The 14,953-nt window shown below is 35.6% G+C and overlaps 1 protein-coding gene across 1 annotated transcript; it reads right to left on the bottom strand.

Annotated features, from left to right (window-relative positions):
* Window positions 1-1,644: 1,644 nt before the first annotated feature.
* LOC127799473 (protein pleiotropic regulatory locus 1) lies at window positions 1,645-13,854 on the bottom strand. The gene is made up of 17 exons (XM_052333531.1): window positions 13,553-13,854; window positions 13,357-13,381; window positions 12,671-12,791; window positions 9,425-9,503; window positions 7,970-8,032; window positions 7,076-7,160; window positions 5,968-6,060; window positions 5,454-5,517; window positions 5,284-5,369; window positions 5,083-5,184; window positions 4,876-4,959; window positions 3,873-3,933; window positions 3,706-3,772; window positions 3,354-3,431; window positions 2,428-2,492; window positions 2,085-2,162; window positions 1,645-1,999 (listed from the first exon to the last, which is right to left on the bottom strand). The coding sequence occupies exons 1-17, from the start codon at window positions 13,684-13,686 to the stop codon at window positions 1,827-1,829; spliced, it is 1,458 nt and encodes a 485-aa protein (XP_052189491.1). The 5' UTR covers window positions 13,687-13,854; the 3' UTR covers window positions 1,645-1,826.
* Between the last annotated feature and the right edge of the window lie 1,099 nt (window positions 13,855-14,953).

Here is a 14,953-nt window from a genome sequence, read left to right as displayed (position 1 = left end):
TAATTTTAATTTTTCGTCATATTTAGATGAATATTAAATTATCCTAAAAGAAGGGTTCACTTAAAAATAAAAAATAATAAAATGGTTAAATCTATTGAAAAACAATGGTATCAGTCTAGAATCAATTTGCTTTAAAGATATAATTTATGAGTATGTTTTATCACATTATTTGGGTTTTGTGACAAAAAAAAAATGGCTTTTTGGTAATATAAAGTGTATAAACCCAAGAAGCAGCATTGTTACTTATTGTTCCCAAGAATGCAGAGAATAATTAGCAAAAAAGGATTCTCAAGTGATGTAATAATTTGTGGTGTTAAATGGTTTTGGCTGTTCTTTGGTTCTTGAATATTGGATCTGAACACCCCCTTCTTAAGATCACTGGTCAAAACTGTTTTCATAATTCCAATTCCAATTCTTTTTCTTTTTTTTTATAACCAAATTAATTTGAAATTATTTGACCCACTAAATTGTATTGCAGTTGATTTAATTAATTCTTGTAATAAAAAAAAAATATGAACTCTCCCCCGCATTTGAATTAAAAATATATTAGATACAATGTATTATTGTCAGATTTTCAATAATTAATGTATTTGTTACCATTATTAATTTATTAGATTATTCTCTAATACGCTTTGATTTGATTAGTATAAGATCAAATATTTTTGTAGTTACAATACATATGTTATGTAAACATAGTTGTCATTGCCAGACAAAAAGTATCCCAATTTGGTACTGGTGGTGATATGATACGTTGCTATCACCCGGCAGCGGTAGGATGCCTGGTGATAGCAACGTATCATATCAGATTTATAACAAAAAAGGAATTAAAAAAAAAAAGCGTAAAATAGTAAATTGTGGAAATCGAAAAATAAAGTAAGAATTAAAAATCAGATTTAATTTGAGATATATCCTAAATTCCAGACCCTAAACACCTATTGATTTTTTTCTGAAATCGGAACTAGAAAGATAATGAACCAGATTAGTATAATTTTCCCAACGATGCAGAGCAAACCAACGTCTAAATGAAATTTAGCATATTGGGGTTCACCACGCACATGCAATGATTTACATTACCAGAAGACGATTGACTTTCTTGGCTGTGAGGTATATGCTTTATTAATCATTATTATTATTATTATTTTACCATATATTTGCTTCGAATTAAAACAAAAAAGAAGCACTAATTGCATGCATGCCAAACGCTACTCTCTTGATCCAATAAATTAGTGAGAAATGGGTGCATAAATGGAACATGTAAAAGTCAAAGGCCAACAAACCTAAAAGAGAGAGAGAAAAAAAAAACCTAAGCATCATTTGTCAACTTTAAAATGCCAAACCAGACACATTAATAAAAGAAAAGAAACGTCAAGTCTGGTTTTAATGATGCCTACCCAGGAAGAAAAGCACTCGGCATTTTTCTAGATGGGGCACGGACTCTACGAAAGTTAAAAAGAGCATTTATAGGCAACTGACCAAACTAATTTGTCTTGCAAGGAAAGCCGGCTTCCTAACCAAATATTTGAACATTCATTTCCAAATGAAATATACCCTTCGCCTTCGTTGTTGATGACTTGACCTTTACTCAATCACCGAACCATACATGTTTTCTTCTAGTCAGGTCGGTACATGTTTTCTTCTAGTCAGGTCGGTCAGGTCTTTTGGAGAAAAAACTAAAAGCTACCACTTCTTTTCCACCACTAATCAAGCTAAGATAGCACATGGTAAGTCATCTTCAATGAACGCGTTCCTATTTTTTCTTCTTTTAATACCCTTCTATTCTTAGAGGATGGAGGCGAGAAGATGCTGACATTTAGGAGAGATGACAGTTAAAACCTTCGGATATCTTTAGGCGGCTTGAAGTGGAGAGGATGAGTTTCAGGGGTGGCATTTTCATCCTCTTTCCACATCTTTATCGTCTTGTCTGCTTCACAAGTGATTAGCCTCGTACCAGTAACATCATATGCGAGGGCATAGATACCGGCTTCACTATCAAGCGAACCTAGATCGTACAAAGTGCATAATAAGGTTCACCGTACCATTCAGAAATACAAGCACATGAAAGTCGAGATGCATAAGGTACATACCAGGCTGTACGATTGTTTGCGATTGCTGGAAATTGTGACCACTCTTCCAGTCCCAGAACCATAGACTTCCATTATCACCTTTTAAAAACAAAGCCGAAATTGAAGGTGGGGGAAAAAAGAAAGTAGGATGGAATATTTTTTGCAAAAAACATAACATCACAATGGGAGTGCATGTGGTCCAGTTCCCTTTTTTCCCCCAGCTCCACCCCAAACAGCCATAGAACAACAAATAAAATATAGAATCAAGGCCAAAAGAGCTATTTGATTTAGGTTTGTGCTTTGATTTTTGCGTAAAATTAGGACAATTAAAACAGTCAAAATCAATTATGATCTGGATTCTTACCTCCTGTAACCAATACGCCCTCTTCATTGACTGCCATTGTATTGATGATGGTTTTCTGCTGAGTGCTGCATGAGCAAAGACCATGATTATCAGATCCCTGAACATTGAAGTTACAGGCATAACAAGATAAAATTCACAAAAAAAGTGAGGCCATGGTATATTCAGTAATTAAATATCCAATAGAAATTGAGGTGTACTGGACGTATAGGTGGCAAACAAGATGTCCTAAAATGAACAGGATCAAGTTTAGGAAGAATTCAGGTGACGTCATGTCATATTATGCCAAGCCAGGGACTAAAATGCAGAGGGGCTAGTTATTTGTATAAAAATTCCCCACCCAAACAATTCATTAAATTAACATATTCTATTTATACACCCTGGCATGCATATGACAAAACAGATACCAAATAGTACATACGCAATGATACAATTTTACCACACCAAAATTTGATACAAATTGTAAAACCTAGGCTAGAAACAGGTTTTGCTAACTTCAAGGACTGAATGCTGCAAAATATATATATACGAAAAAAGGAGGCGGTGAACAGTGCAATCATAGGGTTGGGAGTAATCAATGAGATCATCCAAGCAATTGCTACAATATTTTGTTTCTCTCCAGTTATGAAATTGACCCAAAACAAACTGTCTTAAATTTCAAGTTCCTCTTAACAAGAAGGTCAGAAATGAACTTAAGAGACTGGCCATTAACTCAACAAGTTGGATGATTGACAAAGGATCATTCTCGAGCTTTATCATGGTTGAAAAAGAGTTAAATCAAGAAAAGGAAGGAGGAGGATGAAAATGACAGAAATCTGAAAAAAGAGAACACATTGATGCCAAGACCCTAGCAGGAAAGAACAACTTGTACATCTTGAAGTAGCATCATAGGAATTATACATCCTGTTCAGAAGGGGAAAAACACTCACAGCATGTTGTGCATAAATTCTCCCTTTGGAAGGCTGAACTTTTTTATGTTATCAGCTGAGCCGGATGCAAAACAATTCCTGGAATGTTAAAACAAGGAATTAATTCTGAAAATAAATTTACTGCAAAATGTTACAAGCCTCACAATCACAAATGAAAACGTTGTTGTGAAGCTTAGGAAGTAAACCCTAGCTTTTAATATGTATAAAATCACTTAATTAAATTCATAGACTATACACCTATATATATATATACAAATACAATGGGCCATGGGCCATGGGCCATGGGCTCTATCATAGGATTAACCCTAGAGTATAACCATATAACTCAACAGTTGTACTTGGAGGTGCATACTCTTTAGGATGTGGAGCCATTGCTCGCACGGATTTCTTATGGTGCGTAAGAGTTGTCATTGTTTTACCTGCCATACAAACATCAACTTACACTGTTAAAACCATAAGAAATATTTGAAAGAGAGGGAGGGAGAGGATGAAACTGGGAAAACCCCAAACATCAGTTACCATATCTGAGGTCCCAGAACTTTATAGTTGTATCATGAGAACCAGTTACAACTTGTGGGTCCTGAAAACCAAATTTTTTTACAATTAAGTTTCGATCACAGAAAAGGTATTTCCTCACTCAACAGAAATTATAGTGCAAAAGAATAGACAGGATTGACTATTTATACTTTGTCATGATATCTCTCGGAGAGTATCACACTCGTAATCTCCAAACTTCCATATCGCAACCCCCCCCCCCCCCCACCCCAAAAAAGAAGAAAAACAAAAAGAAGAAGAAAAGAAAATAAGTTTAGTTTCCTGTACAGAGGAACGTATTTCATACTATATTAGGGGATACACTCACCAATGCAAGGATTGCTTGCATCATATGTATTTCATCTTATCCCTCCATATAACATGTAAGAGAAGAGTGATAGCTGCCTTATGCTTTCATGTTGGTGACTGGACAAACTATAAATTCAGTGGCTTCTTGGCATGGAAACCAAAGTCAGCTGTATCCATACAAGGCAAAGAACATCCATTGAGGATGTCAAGAAACGTATACAGTTCTCTTCCTACAAATGACGCATGCAATTTTACTTTTGAAGAACCCGAAAAATAATAAATAATGGGTGCCAAAAATTATTGAATGTGGGCACGGAAAGTAAAAGATGTAGCATTCACATGCAATTGATCAACCTAACTCTCCTTTCACCAGCACCATTATTCTTAAACTTTTAACTTTATTTAGTCAAGAGCAGGAAGATTCATTCAGCCATGCTATGGTAGTTATCCAGCAACCATCTTAAAAAAGAATTCTGACATTAATATACAAACTTCAGCCTAAGTCACTAGAATCTCATTTTCCACACCCCAATTGAGGACATCTATACACACAAAAGATATACTATTAACTTAGTATTAACAATAGTAAAAGGAGGCAAGGAAGAAATGAACATAAAATAAGAATTCATGCTTATTAATTTAAAACAAATTTCTCATTAGTGACGAAAAGATTGCCTACCGTAGGTCTCGTAAAAACTGAGCAAACTGTGTTCTCATGCCCTGACAGTGCATGAATTTGCATCTTGCTACGAATGTCCCAAACCTGAAACCATGACGTGGCATCCTTGTAAAATCATCCTTGTATTCTACACATTGCAAGTGGAAGTTGAATATGCACGGTCAACATTTTGTGCTGTAACTTCTATGTCTAATAATAAATCCTTACCCGGCAGACAGAATCACGACCACCAGTAAACAGAATGTCAATAGTTGGATGAAGAGCCAAGCAATAAACTCCACTTAGATGACCATGATAAGAACGGATAACCTGAAAAAAAAAAAAAAAAAACTTTGGCGGTTGTTATATGTTCGTATTTATAATTACACATTTACACATCCTAGAAAGCTCCAATCCAGCAGTACCAACCTTGTTCTGCTCAAGGTCCCAGCATTTGACTTGCTTGTCATCACCAGCAGAGAACATATATGTGTGCTTACTACTGACAGCAAGGCCTGCAAAGAAAACTATATAATTTTACCACTCCAGCATAGTAGCTTTTAGCAAAACAAAAATGGTACCACACATGAGGAACAGACCTCGTATTTGTTCTATGTGCCCAGTCAGTGTGAGCTTTAGCTTTCCACTTCCTACATCCCATATCTGGACACCACAATGAAGGGGGAATAAGAAATGCACGTCCAGGGAGATATTAATCTATTGAGAAATAGAGTGAGTGTGTGTGTGTGTGTTTTATTAGTCAGAACATGGGCCATGGAAGAATGTCTCTCTCTCCCCCTTGCCTTTTAAGTAAATTCCGTATTTTCCAAGAAACCAAATATCTTTAAACATACCTGAAAACTTAACTTATAAACCAGAACTAAGTGAGTACTTAAAATGAATGCTGCTAGTTCATCAATGCACTGAAAGAATTGAGATTTAAATTATTCCAGATGAGGCTTAAACACACTATGGTATGTGCTTTAGCCATATATACACAAAATGATTTATTTACAGAGGTGGCAACTGTGTATGTTGTGAACAAGCCATCATATTTATATACACTAGGACAAAAGCCATCACCTGCAGAAACGAAACAGTAAGAAAAGTTACCTTGATTGTGCGATCTGCAGAACCAGTACAGAACCATGTATTACTTGGATCAAATGCAATAGATCTCACCCATCCCAAATGACCACTAATCACCTATACAAGTTAATATCTTATAATGTCAGAAAATCTAATTGGAAAAAAAAAAATAGCAATAGGAACTAAGATCAGAACAGACACAATGATAAGAAATAAAAGAGGAAAAGGAACAGCCAAAGAAATCAAAAGTAAATTGCATATTTGCATGAATCACCATATACATGGGGATCAGAAATGAACGCCATATGGCTAATGCAGCCCAATCTACCGTTGCTTCAATGATCGACACGAAGAATATGCATCATTTATTTAAGGGATATAACAGCTTATATCTTTGTTTCATGATTTTATTAACTACAGCAGCAACAACAGTTCACATGAATATGAAGTGGGAAGTTCTCAACCCAGTCCCGGAACTTTATTGTCACATTATGAAAGCCAATTCACCCCCAAGGGTTGTCCTGGTGGTAAAAGACTATAGTTGTCTCCTCTGCAACCAAAATTCAAGCCTCCCGGGGGTGAGGCCACACACAGATTTCTGCATGCTTACCTAGTGTCGTGGTTTATGAGCTGTTGCACATACCAGGTATGTTAAACCAGTGCACACTCAAATAGTAGTAACCACCTGTTCTCATCGATAGTTAAAGAAAGAAAAGCAAAGGGAAAGCCAGTTCAGCTCAGTTTGCTGTAAATTATTTTGAAGAATTACCAACTGATTTTACTTTGGGAGCAAGTAGGTAAAATCTTATCCCAATTGCTAGGAGCAACATCAAAGGAAATCAGTGACACAGCCAAACCACATTTTCTACCATTTTCTAATATGGTAGGAATGACATCAAAATGAAGTTTTAAATAACTGAGCTGCATCGTTCCGATGGTAAGTATCTACTGGAGTTCAAAATTCTTCAGTCAAATGCAACCCTCAATATTCACAATTTGGGTAATTCTGTTAGAAAAATTTAACAGACATAATGAATAAGAACAGGAACAAAAAACTCCTCCACAGAGCTCCTGCTACCCTTACCCCTTAACAAAGATAAGACTAGAAAAGTTCCAAGAAAAATGTTCTTACCCTGTAGTTTTTCCATGGAGGATGCCATACTGGACGCGGCCATTTGCTAGGAATTCTTTCTATAAGGGCTGAAGTTGAAGGATTCCTGGGAGACAATACAAAAAGGTTGATGACAATTGAGTCAAATATCACATAATTGGCATTGAAATTTTAACAAAGAACAGATATTGACAGTGGGCTAGGTAGTAACTAATTGCAAACTGAAGAACCTCTAAATATGAACCTAAATTCATATTGAGATAGCTACAGAATATCCATCCATGGTGGTGTATGCTGCTACTACAAAAAAGCAACTCAAATCCCTAAAAGCTTCCAATGAACTTCATTTTTCTAAAAGCATCTCATTGAGAAGACTGTAGAAAGAACACCCTTCTAAATGTACCATAAACATATAATCCAATTGAAGGTCAAAAATCCATCTCTGAATAATACATGTGCACGTCACACAATTAGCAGATACCTGCTGAAAGGATTCCATACAGGAGGAACTATGAACTCTATAAAGAAATAGTAATTCGTCGAGAACATTATGAAATCAATAGACCAGAAAGGTATCCATCCGTCTCAGATATCATAGCATGATGAAAGCAAATAAATGCCAACAATATAAAGAAACAAGAAGACTGAGATTTAAGAGATTCGAGAATATGATTTAAAAGTTCGGTTACATTAAAAAAAATGTCTATTTAATGCTTTAGATAGCCACAACATGTCAGCCAAACAAAACAAAACAAAACTAGTGCGTATTCAATCTGGTAGTCTGCTGAAGAATAAGCAAATAAATATTGCAATAAACTAAAGGTACAGTGCAGAAACCAATCCTATCGAAAGAAGGAAAAATTGCTCATGTAAACATGAAGAAAGACAAGTCATAGAAAGAAGAATGATCAGAACCTTTCAGATGAAGTATAAGTTGAAATTGTGGTAGTGCTTTTCCCAGAAAGACCACCATCAAGTCTGTTGCAAAATACATAAGCAACAAATTAATCCACAAAGAAATTCCAGTGTCAAACATAATTATTCCTTCTGTAACTACAATATAAATGAAAGTAGAAAATAAGGCTCGTGGGTGCCCATTTAGAGATACAGATCTAGAAATTGAAATGGATTTTTCTGGGTATTGAAAATGATTCTTCTGCTCCTACTGCAAAAGAATGGAGGAGTCGAAGGGTTTGTCGGTAAGAAAGATGAAGAGCAAGTTACATAGGAATGTAAATGGGTCCCCAATTAACCCCAATTAAAATCTCCCCAATTAAACAAGTATGTAGATGGGGATATAGAGGTATAAAACTTAACAACAACAACATATCCAGCCTTTAGAGGTATAAAACTTATTTGAACATTTATTAAAACAAGCATGTCAATGGGGTTTATTAGGGTCCCATTACATCCCTAGGTATGCATAGGGAAATGGAATTTTCAAAAGATGGGTGAATCACAATGCATATTAATTCATATACATACAGCTGGAACTTCTCTATGTGTATTTGTAAAAATGGGCAGCTTAGCTGATGATAGAAGCGCAATGAGGAACCAACTGAATGCTCTCATACTTCCATACACACATATGCATCTGTCAATAATTAATGGATCAGCATTTATTATGTGATGTGAATGCCTCTCCCCCCCCCCCCCCCCCCCTCGCTTTGTTATATACATGTAGAAGTGATTAATTTTATTTGTGATGAAATTACAAAAATGTTTTCAAAATATGTGATTAATATCATAATTTGTTATGAAAATATGTTATAGATTCTAACTTTTTTAGTTTGAAATCAAAATTTTAATTATTCATACATTTATTTATTTAACAAAAAATGCATTTTGGTCTGACCCTCTCCCCTTTCTTCTTTCCAGTCTGATGCCCAGTCTGGTTTTTAAAACACTGCTAATATGTCTAAACGCATTATACATGAACTCTTTGGCCCCCCACAATAAATGTCACCCTCTGACCCTGATGGCTCTACATGTCTCTGAGATACAATACATACATATAGACATATCTTTTGGGGAGGGGTAGAGAGAACTGATACAATGAGTTGTTATAACTCCTCTTTCTGGTTATTTATTTCATGTAGTACCGTGTTATCCAGACTACCCCACACATCTTCACTCAGCCTAGTTAAATTTCAATGTTTAGTATACACAAACTCCTAGAAACTCAACTTACAAGCATAAATAAGGTTGGCCAGAAACATCTGATGTGGCATTCATTAGCGAATATTAAGGAACTTGAGAGAGGATATGGGAGACTATAGAATCAGAGATGCTTCTGAAAACCTCATCTTCAATTAGGTTACATTACATCTAAGCCTCATGAATAAACAACTTAAATAAAGAGTATCTCACCCCTTTGGTTGTGTTGTTGGACCAACAATCAAATCAGAATGAGCTCCTCCATTCCCTGGATCCTTGGAACTTGCAGGACCTGCAGCCAATAGCCAAATCCAAGCCCAAAAAATTAAGGTATAATATTAAAATAAACCACAAATAGTGAAATCAACAACATTCAATTAAGCGAATAAGTAGCGAGCTTTTTCATACACTATTGAAGTCAATGTGGAAGTATAAGTGTTTTGTATTGCTGTACTTGCTGTGCTTAGTTTGTTTCTATTGTGTTTCCGGTAACTTATTGTTAGTTAGGCGTTGTTTATTAATAAGAGTGTTGCACTATATGTATAAATAGCCACGCCTCTTGTTTGTTTGTTATGTTTTTGATTCCCTGGATCAGTAAAGTTACCGAGAGACTTTTTTTTCTTCTTCCTCTCGTGTTCTTTGTTCTTTTGTACCCTAGAATTTCATTACATGGTATGAAAGATGGCTTAAACAAGCACCTAGGGCTTGGTACAATAAGTTGAGGATGGCTTTACAGAGCTAGGGATTCTGTAGGGCAACATCTGATGCATCTTTGTTCATTAAATGAACCTCCACCTATGTCTTGTTCATTTTGGTCTATGTGGATGACATCTTGCTCACTGGTTCTGTTAATACAACCCTTAAGTCTTATATTGCTAATTTGGATACACACTTTGCCTTAAAGACTCTTGGTTCAGTTAATTACTTCTTAGGGTTTGAGGCATATCGAGATACAAGTAGCTTGTACTTGACCCAATCTAAATATGGTTTAGACGTGCTGAAGAAGGCTCACGTGTAAGACTGTAACATCCACCATAATTTTGTTGGTAACATCCTCAATAATCAATTTTTGTCATAACACCATCCATGCTTATCTTTTCACTAAACTTCTCCATGTATTCAGATTTCAATATGCTTAACTTAAAACTTCTAGATCTAAAGTGTTTCTCCATTTCTCAAGCTTACTATTCACACAATCTTAAGTCTTATCCACCAAAACAATATCATCTACAAACAACATACACCAAGGCACCTCTGCCTAAATATGCTTAGTGAGTTCATCGATTATAAGGTCAAAGAGGTAAGGACTTAATGTAGATCCTTGATATAATCCACTTGTAATTGGAAAAGTCTCAATATCTCCTCCACATGTTCTAACACGTTTTTCTACTCTATAATGTCTTTAATAACATGTATATAAGCAATTGCAACTCAGGCTCATTTCTTCTCAAAGGCCTTCCAGGAACTTTGTCATAAGCTTTTTCTAGACCTATAAATGGCATGTGTTATCCTTATACCTTGCCATTAGGTGCTTGAACGAGTATATCCCTCTGAGCTTTCAAATTAATAACTAAGTAACAGTACTTGTTGAAGTTTGCACAATTTAAGTCTTAAAATCAGAATAAAGGCATTAAAGAAATTAGAAGTTATGTTTTAATTTTTTGTAACAGTAACTAACCATGTAATAGTTAGTACCGACTTTTGTTTTTTCTTTTATGTCTTGTAATTACCGCTTCCTCTATCCTCTATAAATAGAAGGGCCAGCTATGTTTCCGTCATGTCTTCCCTTCATTTTTTCATGTACACGATAGAGAGAAAAGCCTAGAATATTAGACTTTGTATTCTCTGTGTGGAAAGCTTGTGTGAGAAGGCTTTGTGTGTGTATTGATCTATTCGATAGTGGATTATGTGATATCACCCTCAGTCTGGATATAGAACTTTGATTCATTCAAAGTCCAAACCAAGATAAACCTTTTTTGTCTTGTCTTTTGTTTCTTTTTGTTTTCACGTGAGAGTGTGAGTTGTTGTGTGCTTAGTATTCGATCATTCGCTCAACAACTTGGTATCAGAGCTAGAATTACAGATGCACACTCAAGATTCACTCAAGAGAGTTAAAGACAGAAACCAAAATCAAGAAATGGCTCTATCGGCATCATCCTCAAGGTATGATGTTGAGAAATTCAATGGCAATAATGATTTTGCATTGTGGAAAATTAAGATGCAGTCTCTTCATGGAAATCTTGGATTAAAATAGGTGCTAAAGGAGGAGTCAAAAGAAAAGGTAGGAGAAAGGGTCAAGATCCTATCGACAGAACAAAAGGCAGACATAGAAGAGAAGGCGTACAATACCCTCATTCTAAGTTTAGGCGATAAGGTCCTCCAAGAGGTCTCCAAGATGACTACGGCATTGGAGATATAGAAGAAATTGGACAGCCTCTACTTGACAAAGACACTGTCAAGCCGGTTATTTCTAAAGGCAAGATTATTTACTTTTAGGATGAAAGATAATCAGAAATTGCAAGATCATATTGACGAATTCAATTTGTTTTGTCTAGACTTAGAAAATATTAATGTTAAATATGATGATGAAGATATCTTTGGTATTACTGAACTCTTTGCCACGGTCATACGAGCACTTTATAGATATCTAGCATCATGGTAGGGAAAAGTTGTCTTTAGATAATGTAATAGGAGCCCTAAATTCTAAAGACTTAAGATTTAAAGCGGATGAAAAGTCCCCCACTGGAGATGTGTTGACTACTAGATCTAGGAACACCAAGAGAGACCCTAAGACAAAGGGAAAATCTAGGTCTAAGTCAAGGAATGGGAAAAATCCAATTAAATGCTATTACTGTCATGAAGATGGGCACATTAAAAGAAACTATCCTAAGAGGAAAAATGACTTACAAGATAAAAATATTTCTGATAGTGGAGCCTCGGTATGTGAATTCGGGTATGATAGTTCGGATGCTTTAGTATTCAATCATTCGATCAACAATACTTGTAAGAAGAGGTTTTGAATTCTCATCATCATCATGAGCATTAATTTCAGATTTTCAGTAGGTGAGTGGTTTCAATTTTTAATTAACCAAGTATCCCTCTGAGCTTTTCCCAACTACTTTAAAGATATTGCTTCTCTGCATCTAACATCAAGTATTTTTTATCTCGGACATTATGCTGCATGTGGTACTTACTAAAATTTATTTTTGCACAACTAGAAACAAAATTCTGCATATCATCTGTCCCAACTCAACTACATATCCTATCCAATACATTAAAAGAATCAAGCCTTTATCTGACTATGTGGGGTTGGCTAATCCTGTTTTGTACATTATCTTTATTTTTTCTAACCTCGGAAAAATCAGTTATAAAAAGGATTTTAAGAATAAAAGACAGTTTTGAAGAGAGAAAAAATATGTAGAAGTACATCAAAATTGGTTGTGAGCATATGGGAAATACCTGGAAGGGCTAGGGCATTCGTAGGAACAGAAGCTTGCTGGGCCTGATCTTGAGCACCTGACTTGGCATGAGACAAGGGCTGACTACTTGTGGTTTTTATGCCTCCATACTCAACATTAAACTTCACCATCGAAGTGCAGTTAACATTAGGCAAACAATTTATATACACATGCTCACAGAGAGAGAGAGAGAGGGGGGGGGGGGGGGGGATTATGTTTGATAAGCGGGAGACCTCTGTTACAAGGAATTGTACAGGCTTGTGCATAAGCATCATATTAGTACAAATCCCATGCCAAAGGACAACAGGACATGGAAACTCCACAGGTTCTCAATGTTTGGTTTATTTAGGATAAAATGATGTTTTCAAACTAACATAGAGGCTTTATAAATTGAAAAATAAGTCCTTCGCATAATTTCATAGAAATTCAACTATAAAGACTAACATGTATCTCATACCCCAACACAGACTATCAAGTATCCTGCATGAGTACTTCCACCCCTTATCATTTTCGAGGACTCATTGGTTTAATTCAAACGCTCTACCACTTCAATCATCGCAATTCATTAAAAATCCCCTTCCGAAGGCACGCGAACTTTTGAACTCGCCAAAATGAAGACACTGAACAACCGCACATATCCAGAAAACCAAAACAACCATTCGTGGATAAAAAATCAGAATCACTAACCTTGTGGCTCATCCTTATCTTCTTACTGCACTCAAAAAAAAAAAGGAAAAAAAATACAAACATAACCCCGATGAGTCGATAAATCGAAAGCATTACGCCAAAACAAAAATGACTGATAATCGACAACACAGAACAAGATACATAGGGGTTACAAGTAAAAACAGGAATGGATAAATTAGTACAGATTATGTCATACCTTTCGGGATCGGGAGGAGGGAAGTGAGCGTGGAGAGGAGAGAAGAGCTCGAGGGCGCGCTTTAGGGATTTGAAGCTGAGCTTCTTCAGTGACTGTGGCTCTACCGGCTCCATCTCCGCCGTCGAACCTGGCATCTTCTTCCTCTTTCTCGCCTCCTAGAATGGATTCGAATCGAGCCCTAGCTCGGAGTTTAACAGATTGCTTGTTCCATGGAGCGCTCCAATCCTGCGTTCAAATCGACGTCGGCTGTAGCCAAACCGGCGGTCTGCCCTTCCAATGCTTCCTCCCACGAATTTAGGGCACTTTCCTAATTTCCAATTCTAATACTTTAAAAATGGGTAAATTTAAGTTAAATTTTTTATCACCCCTGCAATTTTGAAAATAACAACATATTTTTAATTATCTTATATTCTTAATCCCACTATTTTTTTCTGATGACTAAAGTAAGTGCTCTTAAATTTTATAAAATGTCAAAAATATCATTTATTTTTAACTTTCCCTTTTTTTCATTTTTACTAAAAAAAAATTAAATGACTTGCTGTGGCAACAATTTCTCTCATTTTTTTTATTCTTTATATTAGTAAGCTTATCAACCCTAGGTCGAATTTTTATTAAAATTTAATTTAAAAATATAAACAATGATATTATAGTTATTCTCTTTTTCATATTATAATTATTGTACAGTTTTTCTGTACTCGTATTCTTAATTTTATAAAAGAAGATAAATTATAAAATATACCTCGATAAACACAAGATTCAAATACACAACTCATTAGAATAATACCAGCATATTACAATTCCACCTTTGCCAGTCGAATTATATCGAGGAACAGTTGCTCTCCTTTACACTATCTACCTTGTTGTGATGGGCTTATTAAATCCACTAACTAATCTTTCGTTCTGAATCCTACTAACTGTTGGAGTTTCAATCTCTTGTAATATTTATAACTTAGGTACTGAGTTCCACTCCAACACATATATAGTTGTTGCAATCATTTCATAAGGCTATGGTGAAATCAAACTAAGGGAAAGATAAAAAGATGTAATAAAGTCATTTTAATATATATATATATAAATAATTGTTATGAGTTAAAGGAATTATTTGACTAACAAATATGAAAAATGTCATTTTAATCTAGGATCATGCTACATGTACACCATTTTTGTACATCTTGAGCTACACAAGGGGTATTATGACCAAAATACCCTGCGCCTCTCCATGAGCCTCACGCGCCTCTATGCGCCTCATGAGGGGTTTTTTGTCATAATACCCCATTTTGTAGCCCAAGGTGTACAAAATGGGTGTACCAATAGCATTTTCCTTTAATCTATATTTTGGAAATACCAAGTTGCATTGTCTTGTTATGCTCAATGTGCGTTTTTTCACTCATATTGCTTGCC

The sequence above is a fragment of the Diospyros lotus genome, chromosome 4 (assembly GCF_014633365.1).
Source record: "Diospyros lotus cultivar Yz01 chromosome 4, ASM1463336v1, whole genome shotgun sequence".
Classification (NCBI taxonomy): domain Eukaryota; kingdom Viridiplantae; phylum Streptophyta; class Magnoliopsida; order Ericales; family Ebenaceae; genus Diospyros; species Diospyros lotus.
This window is presented reverse-complemented; position numbering and strand designations above follow the sequence as displayed.